The 22,258-nt window shown below is 42.0% G+C and overlaps 2 protein-coding genes across 2 annotated transcripts; both read right to left on the reverse strand.

Annotated features, from left to right (window-relative positions):
• Nucleotides 1-4,130: 4,130 nt before the first annotated feature.
• LOC141411389 (ubiquitin carboxyl-terminal hydrolase 17-like protein 6) lies at nt 4,131-13,671 on the reverse strand. Its single transcript, XM_074042876.1, has 3 exons — nt 13,668-13,671; nt 7,119-8,498; nt 4,131-4,174 (listed from the first exon to the last, which is right to left on the reverse strand). The coding sequence occupies exons 1-3, from the start codon at nt 13,669-13,671 to the stop codon at nt 4,131-4,133; spliced, it is 1,428 nt and encodes a 475-aa protein (XP_073898977.1).
• Nucleotides 13,672-13,732: 61 nt separating this feature from the next.
• Nucleotides 13,733-22,220, reverse strand: LOC141411390 (ubiquitin carboxyl-terminal hydrolase 17-like protein 6). The gene is made up of 3 exons (XM_074042877.1): nt 22,043-22,220; nt 15,658-17,037; nt 13,733-13,788 (listed from the first exon to the last, which is right to left on the reverse strand). Exons 1-3 carry the CDS (start codon nt 22,218-22,220, stop codon nt 13,733-13,735), a joined length of 1,614 nt encoding a protein of 537 aa, XP_073898978.1.
• Nucleotides 22,221-22,258: the final 38 nt, after the last annotated feature.

Here is a 22,258-nt window from a genome sequence, read left to right on the forward strand (position 1 = left end):
CAATTGAAAGTAGAGAATCTGTTTTGGAAACACATAAGACTCAGACTTACCTCTCCAGTGGTGTTGAGCAGCCTCCATTTCTGCAGGAGCAAGAATCCCCAATTTTTCTAGCTGGAACTTCCAGTAACTGAGGAGTCCTTTTTCCCTCTGAGGAAGTCTCCAATGACTGACCTTTGGAGCGCTTGGCCTTTTTCTATCCCCATTTGCCACGCCCCATCAGTTCACACAAGTTCCACCAATCACCTTCCAGAACTCAATGTCATCTGCTTTAAAGGGCTTGGTCTTTCCTTATCCCTGAAACTTCAAGGTTGTCCCTTCCCTAATTTCTATATCAACAAACACGATCAAGGGGAGACACAATGGTTTAGGGACCTCACGCCCAGATCACAATGAGAAAAACCAATCAGTTGCATTTCCTTCTACTGGAAAGAGTATGGGGCAAATTATGGAATTTACAAAGGAAGCCCATACAGTTGGCAAACCTAATGCCACACAGTAAACAAAAATAGTACAATAAAGAAAGGAAAAAATGCAAAGATGAAATAAACCATTAAATAAGCTGGTGAAACTGTGACATTGCCATACTCCTATAGGTTTGTGTTAATTATGGGAAATCTAAGTCTGGGAATATTGTGAAGCAGCTGCAGAAAAATGAAAAGGTCTTGATATAAAGCCCCAATACCATCAAAGAGAAAATGTACAATACTTTTTGACTATTGAATACACAAAAGAAAAAGTCTTATTGAAACACAGAAAGAGTTATTTTTCAAAAAGCAGTCAAAATTTGAAGCAGATTTTAGTTGGGTTGTGTAAAGAGAGACAGAGGAAGCAAAGTACATTATATGCATGTATGCAGATGTCATAATGAAACCACTCATATTGTACAATTAATGGGCACTAGTAAAAAATACTATGAATGATATGAGAAAGAAAGAAATTCTAAGGCTGGGCACATGGCCAAGCCTCTGCATATTCAGCTCAGGGCCTTGACTTCAAACCCCAAACCATCAAACACATATAGACAAGCTTTTATGAGTTTCTGAGATATTTCTGAAGCCATTGTTAAGGGGTTCTTTTCACTTAGTTGTTTCTCTATCTCCGTATTTAATGAACATAAATTCTTCAAGTTGGGAAGTACTTTTAAATTGGTCCAAGTAAACCTGTGAAGAAACTTGTCACACAAACTTTCCATCTCAGAGATTATGAGATTCTATCTGATAGGATTAGGATGATTGCATTAAAGACTTCAGAGAAACTTGTAATGGCATAGGTAGACTGTCTCTCAAAGAAATAACCCCCCACAAAATCACTGGAAAAAACACCCACAAGACAGTACATGTAGATTAGTTAGAACGTTTTCCTTTCTTCTTGGACATCTGGAGTTCCACCATAGCATTGAAAAGAAAGCAACTCTTATTTGCATTTCCTCCAGGATACTGGAGAAAATTCACGTGGGCAAAGTCATCTCCCCAGGCACTTTGAAGAGGCCCAGCAGTGTCACATGATCACCATTATGCATCCCACCTAAGGGAAACATCGTCAATCTCCTAATCTTTCAGCTGCAAATGGTAATGTGGTGTTGTGGCAGTTCTATCATTTCAAGGCATGGGTGTCTACCTCCCTTCTCTACTCATATGGATTTAGTAAGACAAAACAAATATACAAAAAAAAAAGCACAAAATGAACAGTTCTGAATCTGAACAGGGAAAACACCAACGCAAAGAAATACCTGAATATTTGCTCTCTTTCGTGTTTTTGAGGCTACTGGACTGAGAACTTTTGCTTTCTTGGCAAGAGGACTACAAGATTCCCAACGGAAATATTCTGGACATTAATCTTCAGCACGCATATGACGATTTCAATTTCCCCCCAAACCATTTATTTACTTACTTATTGATTGATTTATTTGTTTGTTGGTTTATGTTTAAATTAGGATACATTCCTTGGACACAGGGTATTCATTTTGACAGTTCCATGCATGTTTTCATTTTGCCTCTTACATTACCCCAGGTTTTGTCTAGCTCAACTCCGTCCTAGTCAACTTGGTGCAATTGCAGCATGTTTCCTTCTTATCGTTCCTAATGCTTTTTAATTCCACGGACCACATTCTCTTGCCTGAATCCCCTCCTTTACCATACCTTGTCCCACACTTACACCCTACCACATGCATTATCTATTTTACAGTTATGTAGTTTATACTGAATTTCTAAGTTGAAGTATCCTGCTGGGTTGTAGTTAACTTTTGTCAGTTCCACAGCATTTATTTCTCTTCCTTTAGCCATAACCCAAGCCCTATCCTTCAAGACCTTTGATACATGTTTCAGAAATGTCACGAGTACAGTTGAAAAGACATTTGACAATAATGTGCAATCCAAACCATAACTTCTACAACTGAGCAAAGAAAAGCAAAAGGCAAAGTATGTAAGGCTTAGTGTGAATTCTTTGTGGCCTGTGAAATGCTATCTTAGTTTCAATAAACCATTTCATTTCTTGTTTTACACATTGTGATGGAACTCAGGACTTTGTCTACTTTACAAAATGACTCCATAACTGAGTTACTTATGATAACTGGGGCTTTTAATGCTGTTGTAGTGGGTTTCTTACCAAAGGTCTAACTCTGTCCCCCAAGGTTTTCTTGCTGTCTCTTGGTAGCCCACGAAGGTCTCTACTTCCAATCGACCTGCCTCAAACTCCAAAGAGCTGGGGTTTCAGCCGTGCCCCACCATGCCTACGTCAGACAAAATAATATTCCACTTAGAACCTACACATACATATCCCCATACTCCTCCCACTCTACTCCAGTCTGAGCCATGTTTTTGAAAACAAACTGGAAAAAGTACTGAATATGAATTCATGTGGCTTCATTGTGTCTGCCAGCATGATTTCAACCTGACAAATTGTAGACACACAGTTTCACACAGGATGCAGATTCCTGGTTGCCTGAGGAAAGGTAAGTGAGAATGGTGACTCCCCAAAACTTTTATGTAGCTTCACCTGACTCCTGTGATTGCAGACATCACCCAATCCACTCATCTTCATCCATAAACCTCACGTAACATAATGTCTCACATCAAAACTTGTGTGACTTCTCTTTACCAACTCTAACCACTAGAAGAAACTTAAATCTATTTTCACTCTTACTAATATGTCTTTATTAAAAAAAAAAACCCAAACGAATCAATAAACAACTAATGTTTAAAGGAAGGTCAATGAAATACACAAAGCTGTGTAGAATGAGTTGCACCTTTTTCAGTGGTACTGGGGACACAACTCAGGGTCTCATGGTCATGAGGATTTTATGCCATATACTTGAGACATATTTCCAGCCCTAGATTTCAACTACAGAAAATTAACCTAGGAGTTATGACCCATTCACTGTGCCCAACTGTTTAAAACGTGTATGTGTTTGTATGTGGGTATACATTTGATTGTGTTTCTCTGTATTACAATGTGTATATGGTTTTGTTTTGTGCCTGTCGGGCTGTATGCTCATGTCCTTAAGTGCACTTCCTTCCTAGCAGATCACGACCATGGCTATGGTACAGCTGGAAGGAGAGATAGGGCTGAGCTCTCCAAAGAGCAGCCACCAGCCTCTTCCCAAAGGAGACAGGTAACAGGAAACAGTGCACTCCTTCCTGTGTACTCATATGCGGGGTACATCACCCCTTCAAATAGCCAAATACATCAGCAGAGAAGCTGCCCAAAAATTTCGGTTCCGACTCTTTTACACTTTGGGAATTTTCTGGGAGAGTCTCGACGGCATCCATAGGAACTTGACACACTTGAGTGTCCTTGTTTCCTGCTGCTGGCTTGTAAATATGAAAGCCTCAGGGATTCAGGCTCGATGACATGGGGAACATGCATGTGAACTCACTACTGACTGGGGCTCTCTGTCCCCAGAAGCCCTCTCTGAAGTGCAGATGTAGTTATCAGATCCTGGCCTGGTGAAGCCCTCCTACACCCTGTCCTTCTGTTGTGCATTCTCTGGGGACTCCGTCAAAAGTGCTAGATGATCTGCCATCAGTTGTATCTTCCATAATTCAGGGTAGGAGCTGCACTTTATAGGACATGCCTATAGAGGGGGAACTTTGAATAAAACCCATCCCTGACGAGTTGATACTCCACGAGAGTTAGTCATCCACGCAACACATCTTCCCACAGCTGACCTCTGTGACTACAGTGGAAAAACGGGTGTTTAGGTGTGTGAGGGACACAGTGAGGGCACTTCATTGATGCAGGGAACACGGGCCTGGACTCTAAGAGGCTCACAAGACTCACAGAGTCCTGAATATCAGACAAGAAGCAATGGAAGGATGGAAAACCTACACACTTCCTGTTTGACTTAATAGATTCTCTCTCCTCTCCTACATCGCAGCTGCACCAGTGATGTCCCTTCTCTGTTCCCATGTTTGTCTTCCCTCATGTTCTCACTGTGGCAATAAATTAGAAGTGACTTTGCGTCTTTAACGGGTACTGGGTGTAGGCAGTAGTTACGAGACAGTTACCATTTCCCATATGATCTTCTTTTTCTCCTTGACCCACAAAATATATACACTGTACTCAAAATCTTCTCTTTGGTGTTGTGTGCTGATTAATGTCCCTACAAATTCATAAAAGGCAGCCCTATGTTAAAAGGTAGACTAATTGGAGTGTTAATATCAAAGGGTAGGAAAGCTTGAATGACTTCATAAAACTTGGACTCATCCATCACATCCATCAGTGTATGTCTTCCTAGGGGAAGGAGATTCACACACTAGGGCATAGAGTGCTCAGTTTCATATTCATTCCTTCATTCCTTCCTTCTTTTATTCCTCTCTAAATATACCTCTCTTGTCTACTCTCTCGTCTCCTCTTTTTCTCTTCTCATTTATCTCTCTTGCTCTCTTTCTCTCTCTGTCACTCTCTCTGTTTCTCTCTGTCTCTCTCTATCACCTTCCATGACAAACTCTCTCACTTTCAATCTCCGTGTTTCTTAGGACACAAATGATTTGGAACAGTGACATGCCATCTCGGAACGTGTTCGCTGTTATGTATTGTGAGGAATGATTTTTTCCAACCACCACCAAACACAGTTTAGGACTGAATACTGCCACCTGGTCCTCTTCACACAGGTATGTGAACACCTCACCCATGTGGGTAGCCTTACCTCACACTGTGTCTGAGCTCCTTTGGCATCCTGTGTTAATGAACTTCTCATCCACATGCAAACTCTTGTCTTTGATGGTCAGGTTTGCCCTTTTTCTTCATTCCTCATGCACAAAAAACAGGGTGTAACACTTCCCATAAAGCAGGTCAGAAGAGAAACATGGAGATCAATACCCTTAACATTCTTGCTGGCCATGTATTTGCATGGGTTGTGAAAGGTTGTGGTGATAACGACCCCAGTTGGATGGAGCGCCCCTTCCCACCAACTCTGCGGTATCCCCACTATCTCTTCTAACCTCACCCTAGAGAAACTTCTGTTTTCTATCCCTGAATTTAGTGTAAATCTGTCCTGATCCCCTAAGATGCATGAGTCAAAGCTGTTCTCCCTTCCACTCATTATTCCCCCAAATCCAGGCACATAAAGAGATTCAACGAAATAATTTTTATAAATATTGTAGTAAGATATATACGTTGTCCAGGAGGCGATTCCTACTAATGATTCCTATTAATTTCATACTGTGCACAATTTACACGGCACCCATATTAGCTACTCATCAGGATTCTCCCCAGGACACTGGAAACAATTGAAGGACTTTTTTTTACTTCTGCATCATATATAAATATGAAGCCCATGTACCATATATGGTCCCCTTAATCTCCTAGGATGCCTTCACACCTCCAACTAGCGAAGCAGCCCAAAACACCTGCTACCCAATTACTTTCCTCCTTGTATAAAATTAATATTCATGTTTGTGTTCAAAGTGGTAACTCCCTGTATTCACTCTGTGGGAGTGCCTTACTTTTGTCTGTTCATCCCTTTCCCTTATTATCCCTTCCCCCTGTACCTCCCACGACCCTCTTTTGAACAGCTGTCAGGACACATTCTACTTTCCTCCACCTTGCCATGTTATGGTACGCAACTTTGCTGATGGTCTTTCATTGTCTTTTCTGTTCCCTCCCTCCCTGAGTTCCATACACTTGTTCCACTGGTTCCAAAGTGCTCTACATCTCACTGAGTATATAGTCATAACTCTTTTTGTTCATTAGCTGCTCTTTGCACTCATCTTCTTCTTATGAGACAAAAGATGCCCATCAATGCAGAAACCAAGATTCATTGGCAAAAACACATTTCCTGTGTACATCACTGCATGGATAAGCCAGAGCATTTCCCTCACACCCGTCAGTGCCTGTGATCCTTCATACATATGATTGCAGTCCACACAGGATCACTGCAGGCAGCACTGCATCCTGTGTGTCCCTGGCAAATGCTGACCACAGGGCACTTCTCTCAGCTCACCTGCAACTGCTCAGTGGATATCCAGATGTTGCTGTCAGCATCTCATGTTGGCAAAGCAGAGTGGGTGTGCACATGGGTCTCAGTATTTAGTCAAGTACACAGGAAGGATTATCTTTTTGTAATCTTTATTTGGTGAGACAAAAAGAAAAGGAAGAACTTAAAACTGCAATACAAAAAATGAAAACATCCTACAAATTAGTAAGTTTTCTGAACCCAAATACCTTTTATGTAAATCTGCTGCACTCCTATCAGCTTCTTAAACTTTAATCGATTTATGTTGAGTGAACTCATCCAATGCAAGGCTCTCACTGACCAGTATCTTTTGACAATTTTATAGCATTCAAAGACATATACTAAAAATGGGCCGTTTCTCAGGGCCTATTCTCTACAGAAAATTACACACCACAGGATATTGAAAAAGAAACCCGAGACATCAAAACAAAAGGTCTATTTTCTGAAACAATTGGTAATGTGTTTTCACATGATCTTTACATAAATGCTTCTCATTTACAGAGATCATGCTCACAAATCCCACTTGCCCTCTCTGGAGCACTCTGACCCTGTTCAGTTGTCTCTTCCCCTGAAGGAGAGCAGTTCATGAAGTGAAATCATGAGAATACAAGGAGAGACTTCTTGTGCTGCTTGTTCTTCCTCTTGTTAGCTCTGGGGCACACACCCACACAAGGAAGGTGGCCAGTGTCCTTGGAACACTGGGCAGGCAGGTAAATTTCCTTTTCAGTGTGATTTTTTCTCATGCCCACCCTGTACTTTGACGGGTGAATCATGATTCCATTGGAAGGCAGGGTGCCTTCTATTTTCCGGATGTTGAATTCAGACTTTGGCCGGTTTTGTTGTTGGAGGATTTTCCACTGGTCTAAGGTGATTTCTTTTGTTGCTGAATCTTCCTTGTGCCCGCAGGGTTCTCCAACTTGCATGTTGGACGGTCTGTGAAGCTCTCTTTGTTGCGCTCCCATGTCCTGGTCTGCCACCTCCAGGAGACTTTGTTCCTCACAATGAGAGAAACCAATACTGTGTCCATTGAGCTCACTCTTCTGAACATAAAAGAGGACATAAGCTTGCCTATTCAGCACAGATGTAATGCCACAGGGAGTTACCTTGGCATCATCCATTTCATACCAGTGTCCGTTGCCAGCTTTTATGTAACACAAGTAGTGCCCGCTGTGGCAGCTCAACCCAGCATGGACCAGTACAGCATACAGGACATACACAAGTGGTTCTGTGTTCTGGTGAGACATATACGGTTGCATATCAATACACTCTGGGTATTGCACGACCCTGCCGATTTTAACACCCGTGAAATCACAGAACCTTTTCAACACAAGGATAAGAACCTTGGGGACCGTTTTCACAGTCAGTGTCTTGGTAGCAGGCACTCTACTTAAACAAGTAGCACAATCATAGGCCTCTTCCCCATCCAGATTTTCAGGCTTTACTAAACATTTTAATGCTTCCTGGACACTCTGAGCTGCCTTGATATCCAGACTTATATCCAGATAGGGGTCAAAGGTATCAGAAATGCCATGGCACCGGAGGCACTTGATTTGAGACCTCCAGTATCCTCCAAAGAGCTGACAGACTAGGCTGGTGTTCTCAGCCTGAGGATCCAAATCCTTGTGCCCAGGCAGGCATGAATTCTGCATTGCACCCAAAACGAACATCAGAAACTCATGGGCATCTTCCTGCTTATATTTATGGAAACCAGTCACCAGGGCCCTCAAAGGCTGGATCACCTTCCCAGAGTGCTGGAGAGCTCTTATCATGTGAGCTTGCAAAATACAAATCATGCAGGTGTTCAGTGGACAACAGGTCTGGGGGTGCTCCTGGGACAGCATATAGTTGGCAAGAGGGGCTGTGTATGTCAGACACTGCAGTGTGGCATTCATGTAGCAGGTGTTCCCCAGGTTCTGCAGCCCAGCACCAACCACATAAGGTTGCTTCCAAGTCACACAGAATTTCTCCTTGGGAGCTTTGTCTGTTGCCAACACACTCTCATGCTTATTAACATCTGCATCTTCCCAAGAGGGCACCCCCTGGGCTAAAGGTCAAAAACACACAAAAGGACTTTTAGCAGCAGGACAATTGAAAGTAGAGAATCTGTTTTGGAAACACATAAGACTCAGACTTACCTCTCCAGTGGTGTTGAGCAGCCTCCATTTCTGCAGGAGCAAGAATCCCCAATTTTTCTAGCTGGAACTTCCAGTAACTGAGGAGTCCTTTTTCCCTCTGAGGAAGTCTCCAATGACTGACCTTTGGAGTGCTTGGCCTTTTTCTATCCCCATTTGCCACGCCCCATCAGTTCACACAAGTTCCACCAATCACCTTCCAGAACTCAATGTCATCTGCTTTAAAGGGCTTGGTCTTTCCTTATCCCTGAGACTTCAAGGTTGTCCCTTCCACAATTTCTATATCAACAAACACGATCAAGGGGAGACACAATGGTTTACGGACCTCACGCCCAGATCACAATGAGAAAAACCAATCAGTTGCATTTCCTTCTACTGGAAAGAGTATGGGGCAAATTATGGAATTTACAAAGGAAGCCCATACAGTTGGCAAACCCAATGCCACACAGTAAACAAAAATAGTACAATAAAGAAAGGAAAAAATGCAAAGACGAAATAAACCATTAAATAAGCTGGTGGAACTGTGACATTGCCATACTCATATAGGTTTGTGTTAATTATGGGAAATCTAAGTCTGGGAATATTGTGAAGCAGCTGCAGAAAAATGAAAAGGTCTTGATATAAAGCCCCAATACCATCAAAGAGAAAATGTACAATACTTTTTGACTATTGAATACACAAAAGAAAAAGTCTTATTGAAACACAGAAAGAGTTATTTTTCAAAAAGCAGTCAAAATTTGAAGCAGATTTTAGTTGGGTTGTGTAAAGAGAGACAGAGGAAGCAAAGTACATTATATGCATGTATGCAGATGTCATAATGAAACCACTCATATTGTACAATTAATGGCCACTAGTAAAAAATACTATGAATGATATGAGAAAGAAAGAAATTCTAAGGCTGGGCACATGGCCAAGCCTCTGCATATTCAGCTCAAGGCCTTGACTTCAAACCCCAAACCATCAAACACATATAGACAAGCTTTTATGAGTTTCTGAGATATTTCTGAAGCCATTGTTAAGGGGTTCTTTTCACTTAGTTGTTTCTCTATCTCCGTATTTAATGAACATAAATTCTTCAAGTTGGGAAGTACTTTTAAATTGGTCCAAGTAAACCTGTGAAGAAACTTGTCACACAAACTTTCCATCTCAGAGATTATGAGATTCTATCTGATAGGATTAGGATGATTGCATTAAAGACTTCAGAGAAACTTGTAATGGCATAGGTAGACTGTCTCTAAAAGAAATAACCCCCCACAAAATCACTGGAAAAAACACCCACAAGACAGTACATGTAGATTAGTTAGAACGTTTTCCTTTCTTCTTGGACATCTGGAGTTCCACCATAGCATTGAAAAGAAAGCAACTCTTATTTGCATTTCCTTCCAGGATACTGGAGAAAATTCACGTGGGCAAAGTCATCTCCCCAGGGACTTTGAAGAGGCCCAGCAGTGTCACATGATCACCATTACGCATCCCACCTAAGGGAAACATCGTCAATCTCCTAATCTTTCAGCTGCAAATGGTAATGTGGTGTTGTGGCAGTTCTATCATTTCAAGGCATGGGTGTCTACCTCACTTCTCTACTCATATGGATTTAGTAAGACTAAACAAAAATAGAAAAAAAAAGCACAAAATGAACAGTTCTGAATCTGAACAGGGAAAACACCAACGCAAAGAAATACCTGAATATTTGCTCTCTTTCGTGTTTTTGAGGCTACTGGACTGAGAACTTTTGCTTTCTTGGCAAGAGGACTACAAGATTCCCAACGGAAATATTCTGGACATTAATCTTCAGCACGCATATGACGATTTCAATTTCCCCCCAAACCATTTATTTACTTACTTATTGATTGATTTATTTGTTTGTTGGTTTATGTTTAAATTAGGATACATTCCTTGGTCACAGGGTATTCATTTTGACAGTTCCATGCATGTTTTCATTTTGCCTCTTACATTACCCCAGGTTTTGTCTAGCTCAACTCCGTCCTAGTCAACTTGGTGCAATTGCAGCATGTTTCCTTCTTATCGTTCCTAATGCTTTTTAATTCCACGGACCACATTCTCTTGCCTGAATCCCCTCCTTTACCATACCTTGTCCCACACTTACACCCTACCACATGCATTATCTATTTTACAGTTATGTAGTTTATACTGAATTTCTAAGTTGAAGTATCCTGCTGGGTTGTAGTTAACTTTTGTCAGTTCCACAGCATTTATTTCTCTTCCTTTAGCCATAACCCAAGCCCTATCCTTCAAGACCTTTGATACATGTTTCAGAAATGTCACGAGTACAGTTGAAAAGACATTTGACAATAATGTGCAATCCAAACCATAACTTCTACAACTGAGCAAAGAAAAGCAAAAGGCAAAGTATGTAAGGCTTAGTGTGAATTCTTTGTGGCCTGTGAAATGCTATCTTAGTTTCAATAAACCATTTCATTTCTTGTTTTACACATTGTGATGGAACTCAGGACTTTGTCTACTTTACAAAATGACTCCATAACTGAGTTACTTAGGATAACTGGGGCTTTTAATGCTGTTGTAGTGGGTTTCTTACCAAAGGTCTAACTCTGTCCCCCAAGGTTTTCTTGCTGTCTCTTGGTAGCCCACGAAGGTCTCTACTTCCAATCGACCTGCCTCAAACTCCAAAGAGCTGGGGTTTCAGCCGTGCCCCACCATGCCTACGTCAGACAAAATAATATTCCACTTAGAACCTACACATACATATCCCCATACTCCTCCCACTCTACTCCAGTCTGAGCCATGTTTTTGAAAACAAACTGGAAAAAGTACTGAATATGAATTCATGTGGCTTCATTGTGTCTGCCAGCATGATTTCAACCTGTCAAATTGTAGACACACAGTTTCACACAGGATGCAGATTCCTGGTTGCCTGAGGAAAGGTAAGTGAGAATGGTGACTCCCCAAAACTTTTATGTAGCTTCACCTGACTCCTGTGATTGCAGACATCACCCAATCCACTCATCTTCATCCATAAACCTCACGTAACATAATGTCTCACATCAAAACTTGTGTGACTTCTCTTTACCAACTCTAACCACTAGAAGAAACTTAAATCTATTTTCACTCTTACTAATATGTCTTTATTAAAAAAAAAAACCCAAACGAATCAATAAACAACTAATGGTTAAAGGATGGTCAATGAAATACACAAAGCTGTGCAGAATGAGTTGCACCTTTTTCAGTGGTAGTGGGGACACAACTCAGGGTCTCATGGTCATGAGGATTTTATGCCATATACTTGAGACATATTTCCAGCCCTAGATTTCAACTACAGAAAATTAACCTAGGAGTTATGACCCATTCACTGTGCCCAACTCTTTAAAACGTGTATGTGTTTGTATGTGGGTATACATTTGATTGTGTTTCTCTGTATTACAATGTGTATATGGTTTTGTTTTGTGCCTGTCGGGCTGTATGCTCATGTCCTTAAGTGCACTTCCTTCCTAGCAGATCACGACCATGGCTATGGTACAGCTGGAAGGAGAGATAGGGCTGAGCTCTCCAAAGAGCAGCCACCAGCCTCTTCCCAAAGGAGACAGGTAACAGGAAACAGTGCACTCCTTCCTGTGTACTCATATGCGGGGTACATCACCCCTTCAAATAGCCAAATACATCAGCAGAGAAGCTGCCCAAAAATTTCGGTTCCGACTCTTTTACACTTTGGATATTTTCTGGGAGAGTCTCGACGGCATCCATAGGAACTTGACACACTTGAGTGTCCTTGTTTCCTGCTGCTGGCTTGTAAATATGAAAGCCTCAGGGATTCAGGCTCGATGACATGGGGAACATGCATGTGAACTCACTACTGACTGGGGCTCTCTGTCCCCAGAAGCCCTCTCTGAAGTGCAGATGTAGTTATCAGATCCTGGCCTGGTGAAGCCCTCCTACACCCTGTCCTTCTGTTGTGCATTCTCTGGGGACTCCGTCAAAAGTGCTAGATGATCTGCCATCAGTTGTATCTTCCATAATTCAGGGTAGGAGCTGCACTTTATAGGACATGCCTATAGAGGGGGAACTTTGAATAAAACCCATCCCTGACGAGTTGATACTCCACGAGAGTTAGTCATCCACGCAACACATCTTCCCACAGCTGACCTCTGTGACTACAGTGGAAAAACGGGTGTTTAGGTGTGTGAGGGACACAGTGAGGGCACTTCATTGATGCAGGGAACACGGGCCTGGACTCTAAGAGGCTCACAAGACTCACAGAGTCCTGAATATCAGACAAGAAGCAATGGAAGGATGGAAAACCTACACACTTCCTGTTTGACTTAATAGATTCTCTCTCCTCTCCTACATCGCAGCTGCACCAGTGATGTCCCTTCTCTGTTCCCATGTTTGTCTTCCCTCATGTTCTCACTGTGGCAATAAATTAGAAGTGACTTTGCGTCTTTAACGGGTACTGGGTGTAGCCAGTAGATACGAGACAGTTACCATTTCCCATATGATCTTCTTTTTCTCCTTGACCCACAAAATATATACACTGTACTCAAAATCTTCTCTTTGGTGTTGTGTGCTGATTAATGTCCCTACAAATTCATAAAAGGCAGCCCTATGTTAAAAGGTAGACTAATTGGAGTGTTAATATCAAAGGGTAGGAAAGCTTGAATGACTTCATAAAACTTGGACTCATCCATCACATCCATCAGTGTATGTCTTCCTAGGGGAAGGAGATTCACACACTAGGGCATAGAGTGCTCAGTTTCATATTCATTCCTTCATTCCTTCCTTCTTTTATTCCTCTCTAAATATACCTCTCTTGTCTACTCTCTCGTCTCCTCTTTTTCTCTTCTCATTTATCTCTCTTGCTCTCTTTCTCTCTCTGTCACTCTCTCTGTTTCTCTCTGTCTCTCTCTATCACCTTCCATGACAAACTCTCTCACTTTCAATCTCCGTGTTTCTTAGGACACAAATGATTTGGAACAGTGACATGCCATCTCGGAACGTGTTCGCTGTTATGTATTGTGAGGAATGATTTTTTCCAACCACCACCAAACACAGTTTAGGACTGAATACTGCCACCTGGTCCTCTTCACACAGCTATGTGAACACCTCACCCATGTGGGTAGCCTTACCTCACACTGTGTCTGAGCTCCTTTGGCATCCTGTGTTAATGAACTTCTCATCCACATGCAAACTCTTGTCTTTGATGGTCAGGTTTGCCCTTTTTCTTCATTCCTCATGCACAAAAAACAGGGTGTAACACTTCCCATAAAGCAGGTCAGAAGAGAAACATGGAGATCAATACCCTTAACATTCTTGCTGGCCATGTATTTGCATGGGTTGTGAAAGGTTGTGGTGATAACGACCCCAGTTGGATGGAGCGCCCCTTCCCACCAACTCTGCGGTATCCCCACTATCTCTTCTAACCTCACCCTAGAGAAACTTCTGTTTTCTATCCCTGAATTTAGTGTAAATCTGTCCCGATCCCCTAAGATGCATGAGTCAAAGCTGTTCTCCCTTCCACTCATTATTCCCCCAAATCCATGCACATAAAGAGATTCAACGAAATAATTTTTATAAATATTGTAGGAAGATATATACGTTGTCCAGGAGGCGATTCCTACTAATGATTCCTATTAATTTCATACTGTGCACAATTTACACGGCACCCATATTAGCTACTCATCAGGATTCTCCCCAGGACACTGGAAACAATTGAAGGACTTTTTTTTACTTCTGCATCATATATAAATATGAAGCCCATGTACCATATATGGTCCCCTTAATCTCCTAGGATGCCTTCACACCTCCAACTAGCGAAGCAGCCCAAAACACCTGCTACCCAATTACTTTCCTCCTTGTATAAAATTAATATTCATGTTTGTGTTCAAAGTGGTAACTCCCTGTATTCACTCTGTGGGAGTGCCTTACTTTTGTCTGTTCATCCCTTTCCCTTATTATCCCTTCCCCCTGTACCTCCCACGACCCTCTTTTGAACAGCTGTCAGGACACATTCTACTTTCCTCCACCTTGCCATGTTATGGTACGCAACTTTGCTGATGGTCTTTCATTGTCTTTTCTGTTCCCTCCCTCCCTGAGTTCCATACACTTGTTCCACTGGTTCCAAAGTGCTCTACATCTCACTGAGTATATAGTCATAACTCTTTTTGTTCATTAGCTGCTCTTTGCACTCATCTTCTTCTTATGAGACAAAAGATGCCCATCAATGCAGAAACCAAGATTCATTGGCAAAAACACATTTCCTGTGTACATCACTGCATGGATAAGCCAGAGCATTTCCCTCACACCCGTCAGTGCCTGTGATCCTTCATACATATGATTGCAGTCCACACAGGATCACTGCAGGCAGCACTGCATCCTGTGTGTCCCTGGCAAATGCTGACCACAGGGCACTTCTCTCAGCTCACCTGCAACTGCTCAGTGGATATCCAGATGTTGCTGTCAGCATCTCATGTTGGCAAAGCAGAGTGGGTGTGCACATGGGTCTCAGTATTTAGTCAAGTACACAGGAAGGATTATCTTTTTGTAATCTTTATTTGGTGAGACAAAAAGAAAAGGAAGAACTTAAAACTGCAATACAAAAAATGAAAACATCCTACAAATTAGTAAGTTTTCTGAACCCAAATACCTTTTATGTAAATCTGCTGCACTCCTATCAGCTTCTTAAACTTTAATCGATTTATGTTGAGTGAACTCATCCAATGCAAGGCTCTCACTGACCATTATCTTTTGACAATTTTACAGCATTCAAAGACATATACTAAAAATGGGCCGTTTCTCAGGGCCTATTCTCTACAGAAAATTACACACCACAGGATATTGAAAAAGAAACCCGAGACATCAAAACAAAAGGTCTATTTTCTGAAACAATTGGTAATGTGTTTTCACATGATCTTTACATAAATGCTTCTCATTTACAGAGATCATGCTCACAAATCCCACTTGCCCTCTCTGGAGCACTCTGACCCTGTTCAGTTGTCTCTTCCCCTGAAGGAGAGCAGTTCATGAAGTGAAATCATGAGAATACAAGGAGAGACTTCTTGTGCTGCTTGTTCTTCCTCTTGTTAGCTCTGGGGCACACACCCACACAAGGAAGGTGGCCAGTGTCCTTGGAACACTGGGCAGGCAGGTAAATTTCCTTTTCAGTGTGATTTTTTCTCATGCCCACCCTGTACTTTGACGGGTGAATCATGATTCCATTGGAAGGCAGGGTGCCTTCTATTTTCCGGATGTTGAATTCAGACTTTGGCCGGTTTTGTTGTTGGAGGATTTTCCACTGGTCTAAGGTGATTTCTTTTGTTGCTGAATCTTCCTTGTGCCCGCAGGGTTCTCCAACTTGCATGTTGGACGGTCTGTGAAGCTCTCTTTGTTGCGCTCCCATGTCCTGGTCTGCCACCTCCAGGAGACTTTGTTCCTCACAATGAGAGAAACCAATACTGTGTCCATTGAGCTCACTCTTCTGAACATAAAAGAGGACATAAGCTTGCCTATTCAGCACAGATGTAATGCCACAGGGAGTTACCTTGGCATCATCCATTTCATACCAGTGTCCGTTGCCAGCTTTTATGTAACACAAGTAGTGCCCGCTGTGGCAGCTCAACCCAGCATGGACCAGTACAGCATACAGGACATACACAAGTGGTTCTGTGTTCTGGTGAGACATATACGGTTGCATATCAATACACTCTGGGTATTGCACGACCCTGCCGATTTTAACACCCGTGAAATCACAGAACCTTTTCAACACAAGGATAAGAACCTTGGGGACCGTTTTCACAGTCAGTGTCTTGGTAGCAGGCACTCTACTTAAACAAGTAGCACAATCATAGGCCTCTTCCCCATCCAGATTTTCAGGCTTTACTAAACATTTTAATGCTTCCTGGACACTCTGAGCTGCCTTGATATCCAGACTTATATCCAGATAGGGGTCAAAGGTATCAGAAATGCCATGGCACCGGAGGCACTTGATTTGAGACCTCCAGTATCCTCCAAAGAGCTGACAGACTAGGCTGGTGTTCTCAGCCTGAGGATCCAAATCCTTGTGCCCAGGCAGGCATGAATTCTGCATTGCACCCAAAACGAACATCAGAAACTCATGGGCATCTTCCTGCTTATATTTATGGAAACCAGTCACCAGGGCCCTCAAAGGCTGGATCACCTTCCCAGAGTGCTGGAGAGCTCTTATCATGTGAGCTTGCAAAATACAAATCATGCAGGTGTTCAGTGGACAACAGGTCTGGGGGTGCTCCTGGGACAGCATATAGTTGGCAAGAGGGGCTGTGTATGTCAGACACTGCAGTGTGGCATTCATGTAGCAGGTGTTCCCCAGGTTCTGCAGCCCAGCACCAACCACATAAGGTTGCTTCCAAGTCACACAGAATTTCTCCTTGGGAGCTTTGTCTGTTGCCAACACACTCTCATGCTTATTAACATCTGCATCTTCCCAAGAGGGCACCCCCTGGGCTAAAGGTCAAAAACACACAAAAGGACTTTTAGCAGCAGGACAATTGAAAGTAGAGAATCTGTTTTGGAAACACATAAGACTCAGACTTACCTCTCCAGTGGTGTTGAGCAGCCTCCATTTCTGCAGGAGCAAGAATCCCCAATTTTTCTAGCTGGAACTTCCAGTAACTGAGGAGTCCTTTTTCCCTCTGAGGAAGTCTCCAATGACTGACCTTTGGAGTGCTTGGCCTTTTTCTATCCCCATTTGCCACGCCCCATCAGTTCACACAAGTTCCACCAATCACCTTCCAGAACTCAATGTCATCTGCTTTAAAGGGCTTGGTCTTTCCTTATCCCTGAGACTTCAAGGTTGTCCCTTCCACAATTTCTATATCAACAAACACGATCAAGGGGAGACACAATGGTTTATGGACCTCACGCCCAGATCACAATGAGAAAAACCAATCAGTTGCATTTCCTTCTACTGGAAAGAGTATGGGGCAAATTATGGAATTTACAAAGGAAGCCCATACAGTTGGCAAACCCAATGCCACACAGTAAACAAAAATAGTACAATAAAGAAAGGAAAAAATGCAAAGACGAAATAAACCATTAAATAAGCTGGTGGAACTGTGATATTGCCATACTCATATAGGTTTGTGTTAATTATGGGAAATCTAAGTCTGGGATTATTGTGAAGCAGCTGCAGAAAAATGAAAAGGTCTTGATATAAAGCCCCAATACCATCAAAGAGAAAATGTACAATACTTTTTGACTATTGAATACACAAAAGAAAAAGTCTTATTGAAACACAGAAAGAGTTATTTTTCAAAAAGCAGTCAAAATTTGAAGCAGATTTTAGTTGGGTTGTGTAAAGAGAGACAGAGGAAGCAAAGTACATTATATGCATGTATGCAGATGTCATAATGAAACCACTCATATTGTACAATTAATGGCCACTAGTAAAAAATACTATGAATGATATGAGAAAGAAAGAAATTCTAAGGCTGGGCACATGGCCAAGCCTCTGCATATTCAGCTCAAGGCCTTGACTTCAAACCCCAAACCATCAAACACATATAGACAAGCTTTTATGAGTTTCTGAGATATTTCTGAAGCCATTGTTAAGGGGTTCTTTTCACTTAGTTGTTTCTCTATCTCCGTATTTAATGAACATAAATTCTTCAAGTTGGGAAGTACTTTTAAATTGGTCCAAGTAAACCTGTGAAGAAACTTGTCACACAAACTTTCCATCTCAGAGATTATGAGATTCTATCTGATAGGATTAGGATGATTGCATTAAAGACTTCAGAGAAACTTGTAATGGCATAGGTAGACTGTCTCTAAAAGAAATAACCCCCCACAAAATCACTGGAAAAAACACCCACAAGACAGTACATGTAGATTAGTTAGAACGTTTTCCTTTCTTCTTGGACATCTGGAGTTCCACCATAGCATTGAAAAGAAAGCAACTCTTATTTGCATTTCCTTCCAGGATACTGGAGAAAATTCACGTGGGCAAAGTCATCTCCCCAGGGACTTTGAAGAGGCCCAGCAGTGTCACATGATCACCATTACGCATCCCACCTAAGGGAAACATCGTCAATCTCCTAATCTTTCAGCTGCAAATGGTAATGTGGTGTTGTGGCAGTTCTATCATTTCAAGGCATGGGTGTCTACCTCCCTTCTCTACTCATATGGATTTAGTAAGACTAAACAAAAATAGAAAAAAAAAGCACAAAATGAACAGTTCTGAATCTGAACAGGGAAAACACCAACGCAAAGAAATACCTGAATATTTGCTCTCTTTCGTGTTTTTGAGGCTACTGGACTGAGAACTTTTGCTTTCTTGGCAAGAGGACTACAAGATTCCCAACGGAAATATTCTAGACAGGAGACTTCAGCATGCATATGACGATTTCAATTTCCCCCAAAATCATTTATTTACTTACTTATTGATTGATTTATTTGTTTTTTGGTTTATGTTTAAATTAGAATACATTCCTTGGATACAGGGTATTCATTTTGACAGTTCCATGCATGTTTTCATTTTGCCTCTTACATTACCCCAGGTTTTGTCTAGCTCAACTCCTTCCTAGTCAACTTGGTGCAATTGCAGCATGTTTCCTTCTTATCGTTCCTAATGCTTTTTAATTCCACGGACCACATTCTCTTGCCTGAATCCCCTCCTTTACCATACCTTGTCCCACACTTACACCCTACCACATGCATTATCTATTTTACAGTTATGTAGTTTATACTGAATTTCTAAGTTGAAGTATCCTGCTGGGTTGTAGTTAATTTTTTTCAGTTCCACAGCATTTATTTCTCTTCCTTTAGCCATAACCCAAGCCCTATCCTTCAAGACCTTTGATACATGTTTCAGAAATGTCACGAGTACAGTTGAAAAGACATTTGACAATAATGTGCAATCCAAACCATAACTTCTACAACTGAGCAAAGAAAAGCAAAAAGCAAAGTATGTAAGGCTTAGTGTGAATCCTTTGTGGCCTGTGAAATGCTATCTTAGTTTCAATAAACCATTTCATTTCTTGTTTTACACATTGTGATGGAACTCAGGACTTTGTCTACTTTACAAAATGACTCCATAACTGAGTTACTTATGATAACTAGGGCTTTTAATGCTGTTGTAGTGGGTTTCTTACCAAAGGTCTAACTCTGTCCCCCAAGGTTTTCTTGCTGTCTCTTGGTAGCCCACGAAGGTCTCTACTTCCAATCGATCTGCCTCAAACTCCAAAGAGCTGGGGTTTCAGCCGTGCCCCACCATGCCTAGGTCAGACAAAATAATATTCCACTTAGAACCTACACATACATATCCCCATACTCCTCCCACTCTACTCCAGTCTGAGCCATGTTTTTGAAAACAAACTGGAAAAAGTACTGAACATGAATTCATGTGGCTTCATTGTGTCTGCCAGCATGATTTCAACCTGACAAATTGTAGACACACAGTTTCACACAGGATGCAGATTCCTGGTTGCCTGTGGAAAGGTAAGTGAGAATGGTGACTCCCCAAAACTTTTATGTAGCTTCACCTGACTCCTGTGATTGCAGACATCACCCAATCCACTCATCTTCATCCATAAACCTCACGTAACATAATGTCTCACATCAAAACTTGTGTGACTTCTCTTTACCAACTCTAACAACTAGAAGAAACTTAAATCTATTTTCACTCTTACTAATATGTCTTTATTAAAAAAAAAACCCAAACGAATCAATAAACAACTAATGGTTAAAGGATGGTCAATGAAATACACAAAGCTGTGCAGAATGAGTTGCACCTTTTTCAGTGGTAGTGGGGACACAACTCAGGGTCTCATGGTCATGAGGATTTTATGCCATATAGTGAGACATATTTCCAGCCCTAGATTTCAACTACAGAAAATTAACCTAGGAGTTATGATCCCTTCACTCTGCCCAACTGTTTAAAACGTGTATGTGTTTGTATGTGGGAATACATTTGATTGTGTTTCTCTGTATTACAATGTGTATATGGTTTTGTTTTGTGCCTGTCGGGCTGTATGCTCATGTCCTTAAGTGCACTTCCTTCCTAGCAGATCACTACCATGGCTATGGTACAGCTGGAAGGAGAGATAGGGCTGAGCTCTCCAAAGAGCAGCCACCAGCCTCTTCCCAAAGGAGACAGGTAACAGGAAACAGTGCACTCCTTCCTGTGTACTCATATGCGGGGTACATCACCCCTTCAAATAGCCAAATACATCAGCAGAGAAGCTGCCCAAAAATTTCGGTTCCGACTCTTTTACACTTTGGGAATTTTCTGGGAGAGTCTCGACGGCATCCATAGGAACTTGACACACTTGAGTGTCCTTGTTTCCTGCTGCTGGCTTGTAAATATGAAAGCCTCAGGGATTCAGGCTCGATGACATGGGGAACATGCATGTGAACTCACTACTGACTGGGGCTCTCTGTCCCCAGAAGCCCTCTCTGAAGTGCAGATGTAGTTAACAGATCCTGGCCTGGTGAAGCCCTCCTACACCCTGTCCTTCTGTTGTGCATTCTCTGGGGACTCCGTCAAAAGTGCTAGATGATCTGCCATCAGTGGTATCTTCCATAATTCAGGGTAGGAGCTGCACTTTATAGGACATGCCTATAGAGGGGGAACTTTGAATAAAACCCATCCCTGACGAGTTGATACTCCACGAGAGTTAGTCATCCACGCAACACATCTTCCCAGAGGTGAGCTCTGTGACTACAGTGGAAAAACGGGTGTTTAGGTGTGTGAGGGACACAGTGAGGGCACTTCATTGATGCAGGGAACACGGGCCTGGACTCTAAGAGGCTCACAAGACTCACAGAGTCCTGAATATCAGACAAGAAGCAATGGAAGGATGGAAAACCTACACACTTCCTGTTTGACTTAATAGATTCTCTCTCCTCTCCTACATCGCAGCTGCACCAGTGATGTCCCTTCTCTGTTCCCTTGTTTGTCTTCCCTCATGTTCTCACTGTGGCAATAAATTAGAAGTGACTTTGCCTCTTTAACGTGTACTGGGTGTAGGCAGTAGATACGAGACAGTTACCATTTCCCATATGATCTTCTTTTTCTCCTTGACCCACAAAATATATACACTGTACTCAAAATCTTCTCTTTGGTGTTGTGTGCTGATTAATGTCCCTACAAATTCATAAAAGGCAGCCCTATGTTAAAAGGTAGACTAATTGGAGTGTTATTATCAAAGGGTAGGAAAGCTTGAATGACTTCATAAAACTTGGACTCATCCATCACATCCATCAGTGTATGTCTTCCTAGGGGAAGGAGATTCACACACTAGGGCATAGAGTGCTCACTTTCATATTCCTTCCTTCATTCCTTCCTTCTTTTATTCCTTGCTAAATATACCTCTCTTGTCTACTCTCTCGTCTCCTCTTTTTCTCTATTCATTTATCTCTGTTGCTCTCTTTCTCTCTCTCTTTCTCTCTCTGTCACTCTCTCTGTCTCTCTCTGTCTCTCTCTATCACCTTCCATGACAAACTCTCTCACTTTCAATCTCCGTGTTTCTTAGGACACAAATGATTTGGAACAGTGACATGCCATCTCGGAACGTGTTCGCTGTTATGTATTGTGAGGAATGATTTTTTCCAACCACCACCAAACACAGTTTAGGACTGAATACTGCCACCAGGTCCTCTTCACGCAGATATGTGAACACCTCACCCATGTGGGTAGCCTTACCTCACACTGTGGCTGAGCTCCTTT

This window comes from Castor canadensis, chromosome 10 (assembly GCF_047511655.1).
Source record: "Castor canadensis chromosome 10, mCasCan1.hap1v2, whole genome shotgun sequence".
Classification (NCBI taxonomy): Eukaryota; Metazoa; Chordata; class Mammalia; order Rodentia; family Castoridae; genus Castor; species Castor canadensis.

What these genes read in the sequence shown, in the direction of transcription:
- LOC141411390 (XM_074042877.1), bottom strand. Translation starts at nt 22,220, where the DNA reads ATGGGTGAGGTGTTCACATATCTGCGTGAAGAGGACCTGGTGGCAGTA. An exon ending in AAGAAACACGGAGATTGAAA is followed by an intron (nt 17,038 to 22,042) that starts GTGAGAGAGTTT and finishes TTTGACCTTTAG; the next exon opens with CCCAGGGGGTGCCCTCTTGG. An exon ending in TGGCCACCTTCCTTGTGTGG is followed by an intron (nt 13,789 to 15,657) that starts GTGTGTGCCCCA and finishes TTTGTGCATGAG; the next exon opens with GAATGAAGAAAAAGGGCAAA.
- LOC141411389 (XM_074042876.1), bottom strand. An exon ending in TGGCCACCTTCCTTGTGTGG is followed by an intron (nt 4,175 to 7,118) that starts GTGTGTGCCCCA and finishes TTTCCACTGTAG; the next exon opens with TCACAGAGGTCAGCTGTGGG.